Source organism: Hippocampus comes, unplaced genomic scaffold (genome assembly GCF_001891065.2).
Source record: "Hippocampus comes isolate QL1 unplaced genomic scaffold, H_comes_QL1_v1.1 scaffold2, whole genome shotgun sequence".
Lineage (NCBI taxonomy): Eukaryota > Metazoa > Chordata > Actinopteri > Syngnathiformes > Syngnathidae > Hippocampus > Hippocampus comes.
Window position 1 is genome coordinate 1,863,653 of NW_017805139.1, and position 17,869 is coordinate 1,881,521.

Here is a 17,869-nt window from a genome sequence, read left to right on the forward strand (position 1 = left end):
GGCTACAATGTGACATGGGATTTTGGTTAAGGTAAGACCAACTTTAAATTAAAACATTTTGGCATTTTAGGAGTTAAAGCTGTGGCAGGCAGCCACCTGCGTGCTCCCGCTGTACTGAAAATTTTAATAGATTGGCAAAAATGTGTGTGAATGTGTGTGTGAGTGTGTGTGTGTGTGTGTGTGTGTGTGTGTGTGTGTGTGTGTGTGTGTGTGCGCGCGCGCGTGCGTGCGTGCGTGTGTGTGCGTGTGCGTGCATGTGTGAATATCTCTGAGTAGCCACCATATTATGGAGATGCACTGACATTTTAATCAAATTAGATTTTTCATTTGATGGACTGGATGTTTTTTTTTTTTTTTCACTGACAGAAGTGATGACGGAAGCGTGTTAAAATAACACGATGGACTGACGATAAAAGTTCGCTTTAGCTTAAAATTACACACTGACAATGAAGGACAGGTGCCCAAGTTGATGACGGACTGGGAAAATTTATTAAATTGCCCACCCCTGTTTAATATGCTAGTCATGTCATTCTTAGGTTAGCTTAGCATTTGGCATGGCCATCTTTTCTCATCACCCCTTTGTATGACACTTGTCAGAAGTCTTTGCTTATTTTCCAACCACGTGGCCGATGATTACTGCCTTCAGAGTAACTCCGCAATGTGTTTAGGCGCACTAGTAATCAGCCAGCGCTGTGGCTAGCTAGCTGCTTCTACATAAGTAACACAGAGCATCCCTTCGACCTCAGTGATATGAGCCGAGCAAAGGTTTTTGGGAACATTTCGGTGGTTCTTCTGCAAAATTCATTTCACAGGCGTCTTGGCGCTTGAGTCTTAGTTTTGCTATTCAATGTTTTAATGAGACACAAAATATACATTTTGACCCCTTAACAGCGATGCGAGACAGCTTATTTCGAGCCTTGACCAAGTATATAAAAAAACTAACCAACAAAATTAAAAGATTAACACCTGAGAGCTACCCTAAGTTTTGCAGAGCGCGCTCGAGCGTTGTCTTGAACATCAGCCTTTGTTGGGGTGATCACCTTCTTTTGCAAAGGATGCCAATTAGCAATTGTGCCATCCTTTTTTCTCTCCACTGACATTTTCTTCCCAGTGATTTGCTTCGCCATGCCAAAGTGATACTGCTCTGTATTAGTCAAATCATCACCCTGAAGGAAGCGCTTGACGATTCGGTCTTCTAAAGAGTGAAATGTGATGACGCAGAGACGTCCTCCAGATTTCAGTGCTGTCTGGGCAGCGCGTAAACCGGCATGAAGTTGGTTTAACTCATCATTCACAAAGATGCGCAGAGCTTGAAAGGTCTTGGTGGCCACATGCGCAGGTCGGTGAAGTCTGTCCTTTCGAGCATACAGAGCAGCTGGAGGAAAAGATCCTAGAGACAGACACAGAGAAGATTGTAATGTCTACATTACACAATCTATGATAGTGACCATTGAAGTATTACAAATACAACTAAATAAGAAACAGCTTCTTATTTCAGAAAATTGTGGGGCACTTTGGACCTGAATGCATTCGGTTACAACGTTTCTTTCTTTGATTGTAATTTTCTGGAAACCAGCATAACCTTTGAACAAAGAAGAAAAGCCAAGCCACTTATGTCTGCCCCTCTTAACATGGAGAAGCTCTGACAGTAAACTCCTATGTCTAAGGGGGCCTCCAGTCATTCTGCGGCGAAACCTCAATTCTGATGCTTACACCCGTGACCTTTTATTTTTGGTTGCTTCCCAAAGCTCACCACCATAGATGAGTATGGTAGATTATGGTAGAGCGGCTGTTGAGTTCAGCGTGACGTTAGGGCTGGATGATAAATCGAAATTTAAATTGTGGTTTCGATTGTGACTGCTCGATTTTTAAAATGAGGAGAAACGATTAATGTGCAGAATGGCGCGGTGTGTTTGTAAGTCTCCGACACTGTGAGAGTACCTTGAATGCACAGCCTTTATTTCGAATCTGTTCTTAAATTTTACTCCTCACTCTAACAACGCCTTTAAAACAAGTTATCGTGATGCGAACCACAGCCATGTTGCATTGTTATCTTGTAGTTATTTACTGTCCCCTTGCTGGCCCTTACACTGGCTTTTTAGATCGTTTTTCTCAACTTGTGACTGACTTGGTGACTCACGAAGATAATACACTAATTGTGTGTGACTGAATCTCCTGTCGAAACAACTTACCATGGCATTTCAGACACTATAATTGATCCTTTTGGTCTCAAAAATGGTAACACTATAGATTTGGGACTAACCCTGGGCTAAGCAATCTCAAATGTAATAGTATTACTGTATACCACAATCAAAGCTATAGCAGCCGCAATATTAGTTCTTCAAACACTACTGTGCTCTCTGAGCTCTTGCCCCTGGCAACTGCTTCCTTTCTTTCTTACATTGACTGATAATCTCACAAATAATTTCTATGCTGTTCTGTTAAATACTCTTAACTCCGTAGCTCCATTAAGACTTAAACCTCATCCTAAAAGGCCTCCTCCATGGTTTACAGATGAAACACACACCGTTAATCTTGAAGCTTGAGCGCAAATGCCGTGCAACTCAACTTGAGGTCTTCCATCCAGCCAACCTCAAATAGCCGCCCCCCCCCACCATTCAGTTTATGATTTTATGCAAATTTTACTCAGAAGATTAAGCTCTTTAGGTGCAAGATTAAGGCTAACAATTGTCAAACAACCCTCTCTCATTAAAAAAAATGCATCTCTTGAAAGCCTAACAGCACTTGTTCGCGTGGCAAAACAGGCAACTACCAGGCAAACTCATTAAAGAACCGTTTACGATTTTAGGACCTTCCATCTTAAATATGACTACCGTAATTTATATTTGATTACATTTGATTCAATGCTCTCTTTTCAAATGCACATTAACAATATTACTTGAACTGTGTTTTTCCACCTTCACAATATTGCTAAGATCCATCCCATTTTATCTGCTCGTGACGCAAAAATCATAATTCATGTGTTTGTTATGTCTTGCCTCGATTATTTCAATGTATTGCTCTCTAGTCTTCCTATGTCTAGTATTAAAAGCCTGCAGTTAGTGCAAAATGCTGCAGCTAGACTCCTCACAAGACAAAAATATTCAGTCATATTACCCCGTTACCAGCCAGCTTGCATTGGCTTCCGGTCCACTTGAGATGCGATTTCAAGGTTTTGCTACTTACGTCTATGGCTTAGGATCTTGTTGACTTACTGGTACCCTATGTGGCATCCCGAAACTTCATTCGCAAAACGCTAGTCTTTCAGTGATTCCCAGAGCCAAGTCAGCAGGTTCTAGAGCAGGGGTGCCCAAACATTTTTGACCGAAGATCTACTTTTCAATCAACCAACCTCCCGCAATCGACCTGTTATCACGCACGCGCACATACGCATGCACACACACATGCCATGATGAGCGATAGCCTGACGTTGAGGCATGCGACGCACTTAGGCAGCCTGTTAACGATCGTAGTTCACGCGTCCCGTTTAAAATGCTTCTCTCGGCCCTCCAGATTCCCATTCTTTGCCCGTCCCCTCGGTGAATTGTACAAAACAAACTCTGAATGTGAATAATGATAACGATAAAAGATATAGCGCCACAACTCTGATCACAAGCTGCAACTGCAGACTGCTGAGCGCTAACAACTTCCGGTGATGCAGTCACACGTCACCGTAGGTAGATGACCTGCTTTATATTATTTTATTTTTAAATACTTTTTGTGAAAGTGAGACTGATTGAATGATATATTACTAATATGCACAGAGACACAAATGTTTGTTTTTTCCCTCTACACCCCTCGGATCGACTTGGGACCAGTCCACGATCTACTGATCGATCGCGATCGACGTAATGGGCACCCCTATTCTGGAGCATTTTCGACTCAGGCTCCAGTGTTCTGGAATGCCTGACCCACAGAAATTAGAGTCGCTATTTCACTAGAAATGTTCAAAACATGACAAGGACTCATTTGGTCACGCTCACATTTAGTTGAACTGCATATTGGCCTGTTTGACTGCCGCTTCTTTTGTTTGTCCTTCCCCCTCCTCCCTGATCTGGAGAGGGGACTAGCTGAATAGGTACTTCTATGAAGATTTCTTTATTGACCAACCGGGCCGGGTTTTGAGGAGGACCCACATCTCCGAAGATGTCTCCCTACAACATTTCATCTTGTGAAATGGATCACGATGGATGCATTCTGTTCACATCAGAAGTCGCACTTGTTTTTGTAATGTGAATGAGTACATAAAATGAGCGAATTTGAAAAAAAAAAAAATACTAATTGGGCATCATGCCATGGAGTGGAATCATAGCCTTAGAGCTGTACTCCAAAAACTGAAAATTACATTTTAATATTCTGATTTTGTGGCTACGTATTTATGGACCAAATGGCCAGCAGTAGCAAGTCTCGGCTGCTGTACTCCTGCTACACCATCCACAGAACAGTACAGAGCATGTGGTAGAATGCCTTTTCCGTGCACACAAAGCACATGTGGATTGGTTGAACAACTCTGATGCACATTCTAGTACACTTGTTAGTATGTACTGATGGTCTTGTGTTCCATGGCCTGGGACGGAAACTACATTGTAGGCTGAAATAATGGCAGGGCTCTGCAATCACATTCCCAAGAATAGAATTTTCCTAGATGGCTGACAAGTGGTGGTCCAGTGCTTAGCGCGTCAACTTCACAGTGCAGAGGTACCGGGTTCAATTACAGCTCTGGTTTCCCTGTGTGGAGTTTGCATGTTCTCCCCGGCCCTGCGTGGGTTTTCTCTGGGCACTTCGGTTTCCTCCCATATTCCAAAAACATGCATGACAGGTTAATGGAATACTCAAAATTGTCCTTTGGTGTGGATGTGAGCATGGATGGTTGTTTGTCTCTGTGTGCTCTTCGATTGGCTGGCAACCGGTTCAGGGTGTCCCTTGCTTACTGCCCTAAGACGGCTGGGATAGGCTCCAGCAAACCCCGCGACCCTTGTGAGGATTAAGCGGATCAGAAAATGGATGGATGGATGGCTGACCAGCGTGGTAGCTCTACAGTTGAAGCATCCATTCTGCCCTCCACCCTGCCTACCCATCTGCCAATCCAGAACACTGTCCCCAAAATCAATTTAAATCGAGACATCTAAGGGACAAAACATAAGATGGGACACATGGAAGACCCTCATTAAAAAGGCTACCCAGTTAAATAAATACTCTGCTTGGGCAAATGGCACTTGTGCAGTGCTAATGTATTTATATCATTAATTCAGCATGAGTCAAGCGTTGACGGCAACAAAAATGAGATTACTTCCTGAAGTGACAGAAGGGCAGCAGAACTGAGCTGCGGGTCCATCCGGGCCACGAGAGCCTCAATGCAGAGCAGATGGACATGGTGTTGACTGGCGAATGTGTCATTAAAATACTTAAGTCAGTGGAACCAAATGTTTCTAATTCATGAACGCCATGTTCATATTTCAAATGTTGTTGTTGTCTGACTGTTAGACTCAGCTGCCAGAACTTGGAACCAGGCAAAATTTAGCTTGCAATAATATATTCATGATTCTATTAAAAAGGTCAGTGAGCCTTGCTAAACTGCACATGAAATAAGTAAAAATGCAAACATCGGAGAAGGTGACTTTAGATGAAAGGTAAACTACACTTGTCTCTTCATATACCGCTCTAACCAAAAGTAGAAGGAAAATTTAGTCCTTTGCTGGCAATATAAATCCGATGGGCGAAAGGCAAGACACCGCGTCCTACGGCATGATGGCCGTTCATAAACGATGGTCGACCAGGTGGAGTGGGTGTGGTCATCTCAAACATGAATCTGGCGTATTGCCTGTTCATGTGAGATTGATGCCCAATCGGGTTATTTCGTGGTTTTTCCTCATAGCAGCACACAATTCATGTCAGTAACTCCAAAATATTGTGCCCATTGCCTATACATTTTCACAGGTTTAAAATGGACCAGAGTATGAATGTGCATATGAATTTTAGAGGCGATGAAATCACTGATTGAGACACGAAGTGACAACAGCCGTGGACAGGCTGAGATGAGAAAAATAAATACATACTGGTAAATAAAAACAAGACACGTACCAATAGAGGAAATGAAATGCCTACTTGTAGTAAAATTCATCAGTAAAAAAAAAACTTCTTTTATGGTTGTGAATTTTAGTGCTGACATGCTTTTTACAGACAGACCTAACATATTAAGTGCCACTGCTATGCCCATTCAAGTGTCCCTTCAATGTTTACAACTTCTGGAAATTAAGTATCTGTGGATGCCACTTTCATATTGCTACATGATCACAAAACAGCTGGACTACTTAAAACCGATGTGATTTTAAAAATTGTGATTCTACTGAGAAACGTCATTAATCTAGTAGCGTGGCTGCTGGCCAACAAAGCTGTTTTTGGTTGTAAGCATAACGTTATATACAGAGGCCGTGGATCCGAATCTGGCCCAAGCCTTCCTATGTGGAGTTTGCATGTTCGCCCTGTGCCTGCATGGGTTTTCTCCGGGTACTCCGGTTTACTCCCACATTGCAAAAACATGCATGGTAGGTTAATTGAACACTCTAAATTGTCCCAAGGTGTGACTGTGAGTGTGAGTGTTTTGTCCTTGTGTGCCCTGCAATTGGCTGGCAACCAGTTCAGGGTATAGCCTGCCTGCTGCCCGAAGACAGCTGGGATAGACTCCAGCATGCCTGCGACCCTCGTGAGGATAAGCAGATCGGAAAATGGATGGATGGATATTATTACCCATATATTCATTTATATTTTATGAATAATTTCTGTGTAAACATTTTTTTTAAGAGCTTGTGTTTTGAGTGAACTTTTTTCAAGTTCATTATTGTATTCCAATCAAAAAATATATATATATATATATATCGTGGTTCAGCACCAGTGGATTCACCTATATGCAGAATATTTTCACCAAATATGAACTTTAAACTCACTCACTTTTTCAATTTATTATTTTTTTTTTTACAGCCACATAGAGTACATACAGTCTGTTCTACAAATATCTTAACCTCATAATCTTGCTGTCCTTTCGACCTGATAACACCCTGCTCCTGTCTTTTGGGTTTCTTAGTCTGACTCGCTCACATGAGATATATTACAAAGTTAAAGACGATATGAAAAAACAACAATGGAATGCTACAAGAACCATCAAGAACTGAAATGTAGTCAAAGCCCATCAGGACAAAATTTGCAACAAAATGTAAACCTAACCTTTATAAGTCACAATTCACAGTACTGAAAGAGAATCTACCCTAAATTGTCGATGCAAATAGTGAAGTTCGCTCTTTGCGAGGCTCTCTCTAATCCATACAGGTGTCGAAGCATCAAACATACACCGATAAGAGCATTGTCAGCGAAAAAATAAGTAACACAGTACCAGTGAAAACTGATCCCTGAGAAGGTAGCACACAAACTGATATTTTTGTGTTTATTTAGTGATATGAACTGATTAATACATGACAGGTCTTCAAAGAAAAAAGCTTCTCATCCCAGACTGTTGTTAAATTTTGATACTCATTTGTTAGTTACAAATGAGTTTGTCTTTTTTCCATTTTTTTTCCCTCATTACCCTGCTATGTTTTATCTTCACAGTGTAGTATGTTTCTGATAAATCAAACATTTGGGGGTTTCAATTTAAAATAAAACAAATATATATTGGGTTGTGGGGTAGAGGTTTACATGATTTAAATACAAAGGCCCATATAAGACCTTTAAGAGAAACTGCAATAAATAGGGAAGTGAGTGATGTGGCATTTCTCCCTCCTGCACTAAACAGCCTAAGGTGTGAGTCACACTGCAATCAATACAATGCCTGCACGAAGAGACCAAGCCCAAGTCTCCCCTCACCAAGCCATGTGCTCTCTTCGCCTCTCTAATTCATCTTTCAAAGGTCCAGGAGACGGATCCACAGAGAAAAGGGGAGCTAACCATGTGTGCTAAGAGAACCAGAATAATATGTAAAGGTGGCTTGCATGTGAAGTCACTTACGCTTTTTTTTTGTTCCCTCACCATCTTGGGTGGATAGCATTCGACTGTTTGCATTTGACTGCATAACATGGTTCTTGGTTGCTCTTGAAATGATGCCCTCTTGCTGTTATAACAACACCAGAGAAAAATACCAATGTTGCTTTCGGATTCCAAAGATTATAAGCACCGGGATCGGGAGACAGAAAAATTTAGTGCTGTCAAACGATTAAAATATTTAATCGTGATTAAAAACGCAACTGTCAGAATTAACTCATAATTCATCGTGATTACTCACACATTTTTTATCGTTTCTAAATTATATATTTTTTTTGTCCTATTTTTTTTCCCCGTTTTAATGCTCTCATCAACATGGAATCATGGATCAGTTCGGTGGACCAGTCTTAGGGGTTCGACGGAGCCTCTGCCAAGGAGGTTAAGACATACCCGACTGAACATGTCTTTTAGTTGTGACACACCTGCATGGCCATCACTGGCTGCAGATGATCACATTACATTGCTTGTCCAATCAGTGTTGTGAGAAATTTAGTTTGCTCAGTAGTCAACGTGAGACTGTCGTGATAGTACGTCCTGCGATTGTATTTATTTATTATGTTTTAACACATGCTATGTCGAGCAAAAAAAGAAAGTGGTCGGACGAATATTTACCACATGGATTGCCATGCATCACGGAACGTGAATGGGACTCAGCGTCCTATCTGCATGATTTTTCATGCCAAGTTGAGCAACTTTAGTCTCGCACCAGCAAAACTGAAGGAACACTTCTCGAATCATATTTTTATTTTTCTCAAAGGGTTCAGTGGATGCGCATATGAACTGGTTGGGTTCGGTACATCTAACAAGGTTAAGAACCACTGCTCTAGTTATTGGTGAGCATTCATCTGGCGTGCGTAACAGAGCATGTTGTCAACACCAGCTCTGGTGTCACCAGAGATAGAAGATTAAACAAATCCTCTGTCGCGGGGTCCCAACGGGAGATGAGATCCACCTGGTGTTCCTAAAGGTTCTGGATGTTGTGGGGCTGTCCTGGTGGAAATGCCCCTGCAACACGCTTTGGGAGTATGGGGTACGAAATCTTCATATATCTGTAGAGGCTGTTCGGCCCCTCTATGATGGATGTCAGACTTGGGTCCCCATTGCAACCTGTAAGTTACCTTCATTTCCAGTGAGTGTTGGACTCTGCCATGGCTGCCCTTTGTCACCGATACTGTTCATAACCCTTATGGGCGGAATTTCTAGGCGTTGAGTGTGTCCAGTTTGGTGACCTCAGTACTATACAGGTATCTTTGCTTTTTTTACATGTTCTGTTGGCTTCATCAAGCTGCTGGAGTGGTTCGCAGCTGAGCGTGAAGCATTTGGGATGAATAGCAGCATCTCCAAATCTGAGACCATGGTCCTCAGACACAAAAGGGTTCAATGCTCTCTCCAGGATGCGGATGAGCTCCTACCCAAAAAGGAGGAGTTTAAGGATCATGCCTCTTGTTCATGAGTGAGGAGAGGATGGAGCGGGAGTTTGACAGAGAGATCAGTGGAGGGTGTGCATTGATGCGGACTCTGAATCAGTTTGTCATGGTCAAGAAGGAGCTGAGCCGAAAGGAGAAGTTCTCATTTTACTGGGTGATCATTCCTACCCTCATCTATGGTCACAAGCTGTTGACATTGACTTAAAGAACAAGATACCGGGTTCAAGCGTCCGAAATGATTTATCTTTATTTGTTCTTGTGCTTTTTCATTTACTGGTGTTAAGATTGTTTTTGTTTTGTTTTAGTATCAGTTACCGAGTTGCTTTGCACTTCAACGCTACCATACAATACAGATGAAACCAGTTTGACTGACAAAGCTGCTCCATTGTCAAGATGTTTATTTGACAGTAATCAAACAGTTATTGCCTCTATTCGCTATTTTGGTCAGTTTTGACATGGGGCAGTAAATGTGTTTCAGAGTTGGCAAAACCGTTTCACACTTGTCCATTTTTTTTAATACTTCTTGGCCACAATACATCTATCCACAACTGACGACCATTCACACTCACATTCTCAAGTATAAGCACGTTAGAGTTGATTCACCAAGCATGCATATTTTGGAAAGGTAGAAGAGTGGTATCCACAATCAGAAATAATATAAATCTGACATCATGTAAACACCACAAAAAAATGCCGAAGATCTTTTTCAAACCAAGAATCTTGCCTGTAAGGCAGACGAGGCACATGAACCATCGTACGGCTTCAAATTTGTCAATGTGACATTTTATTTATGAGTGCAAGGTCGCACCACATCCACAACTCTTATTCCTACGTTATGCCAAATGCGCTTAAAAGGCTGGAAAGCTGGTGTGTTTGTAAGTACTGATGTGAAAATAATGAAAAACAACTGCACAAAACATTTGATGAAGTCAAAATGTTTGCAAAATTGAATTTGTTCAATCCAATTTTCTTTAGTTTGCTTGTTTTTCTCTGTTTCCACTTTTGCTATGTAGATGCTATAGACGCTGCAGGTGATTGATTAAAAAAAATCAATTTTAAACCACATGACTTTTTGTAAACAGGCGAAACTTGCGGATGCAAAACAGGCTAGTTGAAAATGTGGGTGTGAATGGGTGTTTCGTCTCTATATTGCCCTGCGAGTGACTGGCGACCAGTTCAGGGTCTAGTTTGCCTAAAGTCAGCAACTCCCTGCGACCCTGTTCAGGATAAGCTGTGTTGAAAACAAAAGGATGGCTGGGTGGATGGATGAATGGATTCCTTTTAGCTGAAAAAAATAACTTGAAATTTCTTCTACAGCAAAAAAAAAAAAAAAAATCAAATTGCAATAAAGCGAAAGGGAACAAACTCAGCAAAAGTAGTCAAAGAAACAAGTCAGAATTTCATGTTTTTACACTGTAAGCCACATCTCACAGTTGAAGTGGCTGCAGGTGCAGAAGCCAAATTTCATAAATATGTTATTTCCCCCCAAATGACATATTTTTGTTGTCAGCATTTATGGCACAATTGGTCACAGAGCCCCTGGTGCAACTTGCTTCAATAAAGACCTATTTGGATTGTTTCAAATAAGCAGAGGCAGTGATTTGCTGTTGCTCTTCAGAAGATATCAGACGGCTGCTCTTACCCACACCTGTTCTCCCAGGGTGACGCTGACGCACATGCTGTTCTGTGCAATAACTATTGAGGACAACATTTCACTCATTCAGCACCTCAGATCTTGGAGGCATATAAACAAAAGGGGCAAAGGGGAAAAAATGGCGAAGAAACAGAATGCAAACAAATGATGTGTGTCATGTGTGAGCTTGTATGAGTTACCGTAAGTGCCACATGTTTCTGCATGCAAGCGAGCAGGGAGATGAAGTGGAGGTAGGGGCAAATGGCAAAAAAAAAAAAAAAAAACGATCTTGAGTCGCATGAGTGTGAAAGCATGTTTCAATCGAAGATGTACCTACTCAAAATGTAGTGTCATTTTGGGGCATTGACTACAATTTGGTTCGGATTCATGCTTTTAGTCATTGCTACTTTTAAAGGGAAGAGGAGAGAAAGACACAAATCAGACAGAAGACAATGGAGGGTCTAAAGATGATTGTTTAGGGATTCTGAAATTTTCCATCGGGAAAGGGCTTTGAACTCAACTTGTGGTTTATTCTGTTACAGCCTTCATAAAACTGTGGGAATTGATCAGGTTAATGAGTCGCTACCTGCTACCACACTTGCAAGCTGCTGTGTCCGGGTGATGGAGTTGACACGGCGTGCCTCCACAATGGCTGAAGCTATTTTCCTGGCATGTCTCTCCTCACCATATGCAGTGAGGATGGAAGCAAGAGCCTCTTGATCTAAGGTATTCACCACGTCAGCAGCACAGGGCATGTCGGAGAACCTACGCACAAAGGGAAAGCCAATTAAATTTGGCGACGTCACGCACTTTCTGACAGCAGTGAATCCTGCAAAAATGTGAGATGTGGCAGAAAATCTTAATGGCTGATATCAATGTTAATATTTTTCAAAAATTCATAAGCAGTAAATATGAATCATCAATGAAGAGATGGTATTATAACACCTGCTATACTCGACCAACCATGAAATCTCAATTATATGGTGGAAACATTTGAAACAGAGTCATAATTATTACCATGATCATCTACCATGTAATTTTGTAAATTATAATTTTCATGTAAATACATTTGAGCATCAGCCCTTTACCCATCTACAATAAACTAATCCCTAAGAAATCCTTGTAGAGATGACATATTTCTATCCGTGTTGAAATTAGCCTGTTTTGAGGGGTTAGCCTGTCTAACTACTGTGCCAATGGCGACCGTCTTTTGACGACTGGCTTCTACTTCCAAATACAGAGCCCAAAGTGAGAAACCCAATCGAAAACAACTATAGTTGGGAATCACAAAACAAATAAAGAAAATGAAAGCATGTTTACTCGTGGAGGCAATATTTCATATACTACACGATGTGTATGTGGGACATGGACACAAATCTTGCCGCGTCGACAGCGTCACACAGCAAAGAAATATGTGCACCTTATCAAACGCAAACACGAATAGCTAATGCTAATCTGTGTATCCAATATAAGGCAACACAGCTCTGTTTACCTTTGCTAGCATGGATGTCAAACTTGTGGGACATGCGGGTGACTCCGCATGTGAATGTGTCTGCATAAAATTACGGACAATGTGGTCCGGCTGCCACTTAACTCATTCACTCCCAATTTAGACGTATTTAGATGTTTTTTCAGACGCCACACATTTAATCCCAGCTCCTCATTTTGTATTGACTGTACTTGAAAAGGGTCTGAAAGGGTCTGAAAATGGCTGGCCCCCCTTTTTTTTTACCCTAAGTCTTGGAAAAATTGAAAAAAAAAAGTATCTGGGGTTGAACGTGTGGAGTGTGAAAAGACAAATATGTCTTTGGTGAATGAGTTAAGTGTGGCTCTGAAGCTTAATGCAGCCAAGCCGATCACATCATGGGCAGAGAAACCTTTTGTGGTGGGTGGTTGTCATCTACAGTGGGGCAAGAGCAGAACAAGATTTACGAAATTGTTTATCGGTAATTTCACTCTTGAAGGATGGACATACATTCCAGATATTCTGCCCTGAGAGGGTTTAAAAGTCTCTAATATGTCCCATTTTTTACTCAATTCGTAGGGAAGTTTATTGATGATGGCTCGCATGTTTGCCGACAGTGCGGTGGTAAGTAAGGCTTCACTATCATCTGTCGTTATGGAAGGTCAATTCAAGGCTTTATTGATGTATGCTGTAGCGATAGTGTAAGCATTTCCAAAAGGTTCCTCCAAGAACGCTTCACGGTATCCTTCATCTGGTTCCATATACAAACAGCTCCTTACTAAATCTTTGGGCTTTCCACATGTGTATTGCTCCATGAAGTATAGATGAGCCTTGCTGCTTTCAGTTTTTCTCTCTACACCATGTTGGAACGACATCATAAAGGATCTATATTCCAATGGATCGCCTTTGAAAATAGTAATGCTCTGTGGTGGCAAAGTTGAGAGAGCCTGTTGCTTAACCTAGAACTCTGTAATATCATTTTGACGTTGTAGGACAGCGCCCAATAACTCTGTGCTGTTGTGATTTCTTGCTTCTTTGGCTGTTCAACAGGTGCCATTGCTCTGAGTCGCAAAATGTTCTTGTTTTGTATTGCAAAAATTGTTTGGCTCATCTTTGACAACTCTTTCATGTGATGCAATATTTTTACTGAATGTCGTGAGATGCATATGCACTCAAATGTTAGTGCAACAAATCATGTTCAGCTTTAAGATTTTGCATCCTAATCTCAAATTCTCCCTTCTTTGCTCCCGGTTCCATTGCTGCGGCTTTAGCTGCTTCAAGCTCATCTTCCCATTCTAGTGTTGCTTCTTTAATGTGATGTGCTTTTGCTTTAGCTGTTGGAAGCATCAATTCTGTTGATCGGGAGAAGGTTCTCTTCCTTTAGCTAGTGCAGTTCGCTGGTGACTTCACTTCCGCGCATCTACTGTATTTTATCCAGGTCGTTAGTAATCCACTTGAGTCTGTTCATGTTTTTGAAGACTGCTTTAATCACTAACAAACACCAAACATCCAGTAAAACACGGGAAGAGAACATTGCGTTTGCGTAGCTTTTTCTTCCACTATGCCCAAGATGAAAGCTCCTTATTGGACATTATATGTGATTACATAAAGGCAGGATAATGTTGACATATCAAACATAAACAGTGACAAAGTTCATATCTGTGGACCCATACAGTCATTATTATTTTCCACATAATTGTCCAGCCCTTGTCTTTATCGTTATGTCAAAAAAAAAAATGTTTAATGGGTTAAATGAGTAGATGGGATAATTTATGCACTTATCTGCAGTGTTTGAAGGTTAACACATGTACATTTTTCTTAAACACTATGCACATTTGTCTTTAAGTGGGCCGCCACCATTTGCACTGTCAACAAGTGCCTTAACTTTGAGTATAACACCAGGGCAATATGACATGTCTAAAATAGAATTACTATTTTATCGTTACTGATCAAATTGAATTATTATAAATTATTATACTATTTTAAAACGAGCCATATAAAGCAGTTTGATATGTGGGCTCCACATTTCATAAGCATGCCAAAGCAATTCCTCGATATGAACGAACGTGTTTTGGATTTTTCATACACAAAGTAGCCTTGTTCCAGTTCTTCCTAGTGGATGAATAAAACAAAATCCTAAAAATAATAATGACATCCACTTCACGGACTCATACATATAAATGCCATACACACAGTGGAGCGACATGACTTATGATAACTACATTTACGCAAGTTGGCTTGTAATTTCCACATTGCATCAGATGTTAAGAGCCCCTGATAAGAATAGAAAGCATACACCAAACTACCCTGATCACTGACCTTGTGTTTCTTCTTGTAGTCACCACTCAGAATACAGAACAAGCGAGAGAATCGTCACTTCTCGGATATTTCACCCAGAGTTATTTCAATGGCATCGAAATAATCTTACAATGCGATTTTGCCAAGATGAAACCTCTTTTTTTGAATTGGCCTAAAAACTGGTGTGAAGATGTAATAATATATGTACCACTGATAGTCATACTGCTGACAGGTAACAATGAATCCGATTTTTTAAAAATATAAATCAATTCATGCTGTGTAATATAAAGACTCTTATTATTGGATCTCCGATAACATCTGTTTGTTGGGCTCTTGTAATGACAATTTCTTATGATCATGATTGTGAAGATGATCATGAAGACCAAATTCACTACTTCAATTAGAAAGTACAACTGACAAAGTCAAAGTGGCCTGCAAACCACTTTGGGCTAACATAGGAAGGATGCCATCGTTCTTACTTTCTGATCTACATTTTACATTTAATACAGAGAAGAGATTGAGTCTTTTGGGTAGATATAAATTAGGATTATGGATTCCTGATACTATAGTCAAGTAACTGTCATGTTTTTTTTTTTTCCCCCCAGATCCACATATTAAAATTAAATGTCTGGCTACATAGTTTGTTACCAATTTTGTGAATATGAAAATACGTCACCTCTCTCCATCCATTCTCATGTCCAAGGGCCCATCCTTGCTGAGCGAGAAGCCCCTTTCTGCATCGTCCATCTGCATGGAAGAGCATCCAGCATCCAACAGGACAGCATCAATACTGCCCGCTTTAACGTTGATGGTAGAGAGCAGGGCTTCAAGCTCGCTGAATAGTCCAAGTAAGGGTTTTACTCGGCCACTAGAGAGAAGGGATCATCAGTTAATTGTGCATTTGTATTCGTTTTTTGATGACAGCGTGTCTTTCATGATTTAATTAAGGTAAGGTCCAGAGCTGATTTCAATCACGATGAAATTACATGAGGTGCAGTTTAAAATAGTATACAGGAACAGTGGTTAAGTCGCAACTAGTGATGGGTGTATCAATTCTGTGATAACGATATACTGATACTCTCACGACTATCAATTGGGTAATGACCACTCTCTAAGTAATGATACTCAGGGCGCATTTGGAAATGCACTCTGATACACAGTGGCTGTTCAGAAATTCAGAATGTTGTTATGCTCTTTGCTTATTTTGAGGGGGGGTGCCCACAGCGAAGGGCGTCAAAGTGTTAGGCAAGACAAAAAGGAAGCTGTCCAAACAAGATGTGAAGGTTGTGGGCTGATGAAGGATTTTAAAACTTACACAAAAAAAAAAAAAACTCATAAAAACAAAACTGACAACAATATTCAAAAGGAGCCCACTCTGTCTCTCCTAACACTCACTCGAATTTCAGAATGCACCCTTATTAAAAGTACATGTGGCACTTTCATTCATTTTCGTGAGTAGGACTCAAAGACCTAAATCTTTTTCTACTTACTCAAAACGCCATTTCCCTCAAATATTGTTCACAAATTGGTCCAAATCTGTGTTAGTGAGCATTTCTCCTTTGTCGAGATAGTCCATCCCACCTCACAAGTGCGGCATTATCAAGATGACGATAAGACAGCATGATTTTTGCACAGGTGTGCCTTAGCCTGGCCACAATAATAGGCCACTCTAAAATGTGTGGTTTTCCTTTATTGTGGAGGTCTGTTGGGGTCAGAAAACCCGTCAGCATTAGAGGATGATGCGGGAATGGATTTTCACTCCCGTCCCATTCCATTCCCAGAGAAAAAATTCCCAGCCATCGCAGCCCCAAACCATAGTTGAACAAATAAATAAATACAATTCAGTCCCATCCCACTCCCAGTGAAAGCAACTCCCACTCCACTCCTGCCCCCATTCCGAATGACTTCCACTCCCGTACTGCTCCCATTTTGGACGTCAGCGTCGCGAGAACTGCGGGTCACTCACAAGAGTGTAGTCAATTAAAAGTGACTCGTGACTAATTTCTGCAGTACTACCGCTTGCTTTTCGTCAAATTTGGGATTGTTTAGCGCACAGGTGTCAAAGTAAAGGCCCGGGGGCCAGATCTGGCCTGCCGCATCTTTTTATGTGCCCCGCGAAAGCAATTCAAGCCTGTCAAATTCCAAGGTGCTTGCTAAATTCTGAACCAAAATTTCAAATTGTCACATGTAATAATTACAATGCTTGAACAATCCATTATTCTTGACTTCTGATGTCAGAACTAGTTATCCATCCATTTGTTGTTTGCTGTGTATGTAATGTGGAAGTGGCTTAACATTTATATGGTATCACAAAATTCACAGTCATAACGGCCCTCCTAGGGACACCATAACTACAATGTGGCCCACAACAAAAATGAGTTTGACACCCCTGGTTTAGAGGGTAAATGATGAAAATCTTCGTGAAATAAGTAAAATATTAAGGGGGTACAATCAATAAATTGGGAGCTCTTTTACCTAAATAGAGGTTAATACTTTTACCCATACACAGACACAATTCATGCTGGACTTCTGTGTATGGACAATGTTTGTTAACTATTGCTACTGAAACATACAAGACATAATTCAAGATTCTATTCTAGGGCAAGCCTAAATGAATGAAGGGGGGAAAAAAACTAATAAATGGGATGTAACAGTAGGGAAGAGTACTTTTCATATTTGAACCGGTTCTGTTCCCATTCTCGGTACCTGGAAATCCATTGTGGTACTGTTGGGGGAAGAGCGGCCTTTCTCTTCCTCGCGTGTTCGTTGAATTTCGGATGATGAGGATGTTGGTTAACCAAATAAAGGCTGGAGGCGATGAACAGTTCCTTCGAAGGGTTTTAATTTATTTTCTGCAGTTTACGAATCAATTCGGGCTCCTGAGGGGTCCAGATTTGAATCAGGAAGCGTAGAAGAAACACATTCATGAGATTATATAGAGACAATATGATAATGAGAGGCGGTTAGGTACGCCTCTCATGCAAATCCCGGAAACAAAGAAAGTAACATGACATC

At 40.9% G+C, this 17,869-nt stretch overlaps 1 protein-coding gene across 1 annotated transcript in view; it reads right to left on the minus strand.

Moving 5' to 3' along the window:
- Positions 1 to 319: 319 nt before the first annotated feature.
- Positions 320 to 17,869, minus strand: part of mettl15 (methyltransferase 15, mitochondrial 12S rRNA N4-cytidine) — a 59,337-nt gene continuing 41,787 nt past the window's right edge. Inside the window, exons 4-6 of the mRNA XM_019867457.1 lie at positions 15,531 to 15,722; positions 11,678 to 11,856; positions 320 to 1,390 (exon numbers count right to left, since the gene is read on the minus strand). Coding sequence (XP_019723016.1) covers positions 960 to 1,390; positions 11,678 to 11,856; positions 15,531 to 15,722 — 802 coding nt within the window. The 3' untranslated portion in view covers positions 320 to 959. The remainder of the gene's footprint in view (positions 1,391 to 11,677; positions 11,857 to 15,530; positions 15,723 to 17,869) is intronic.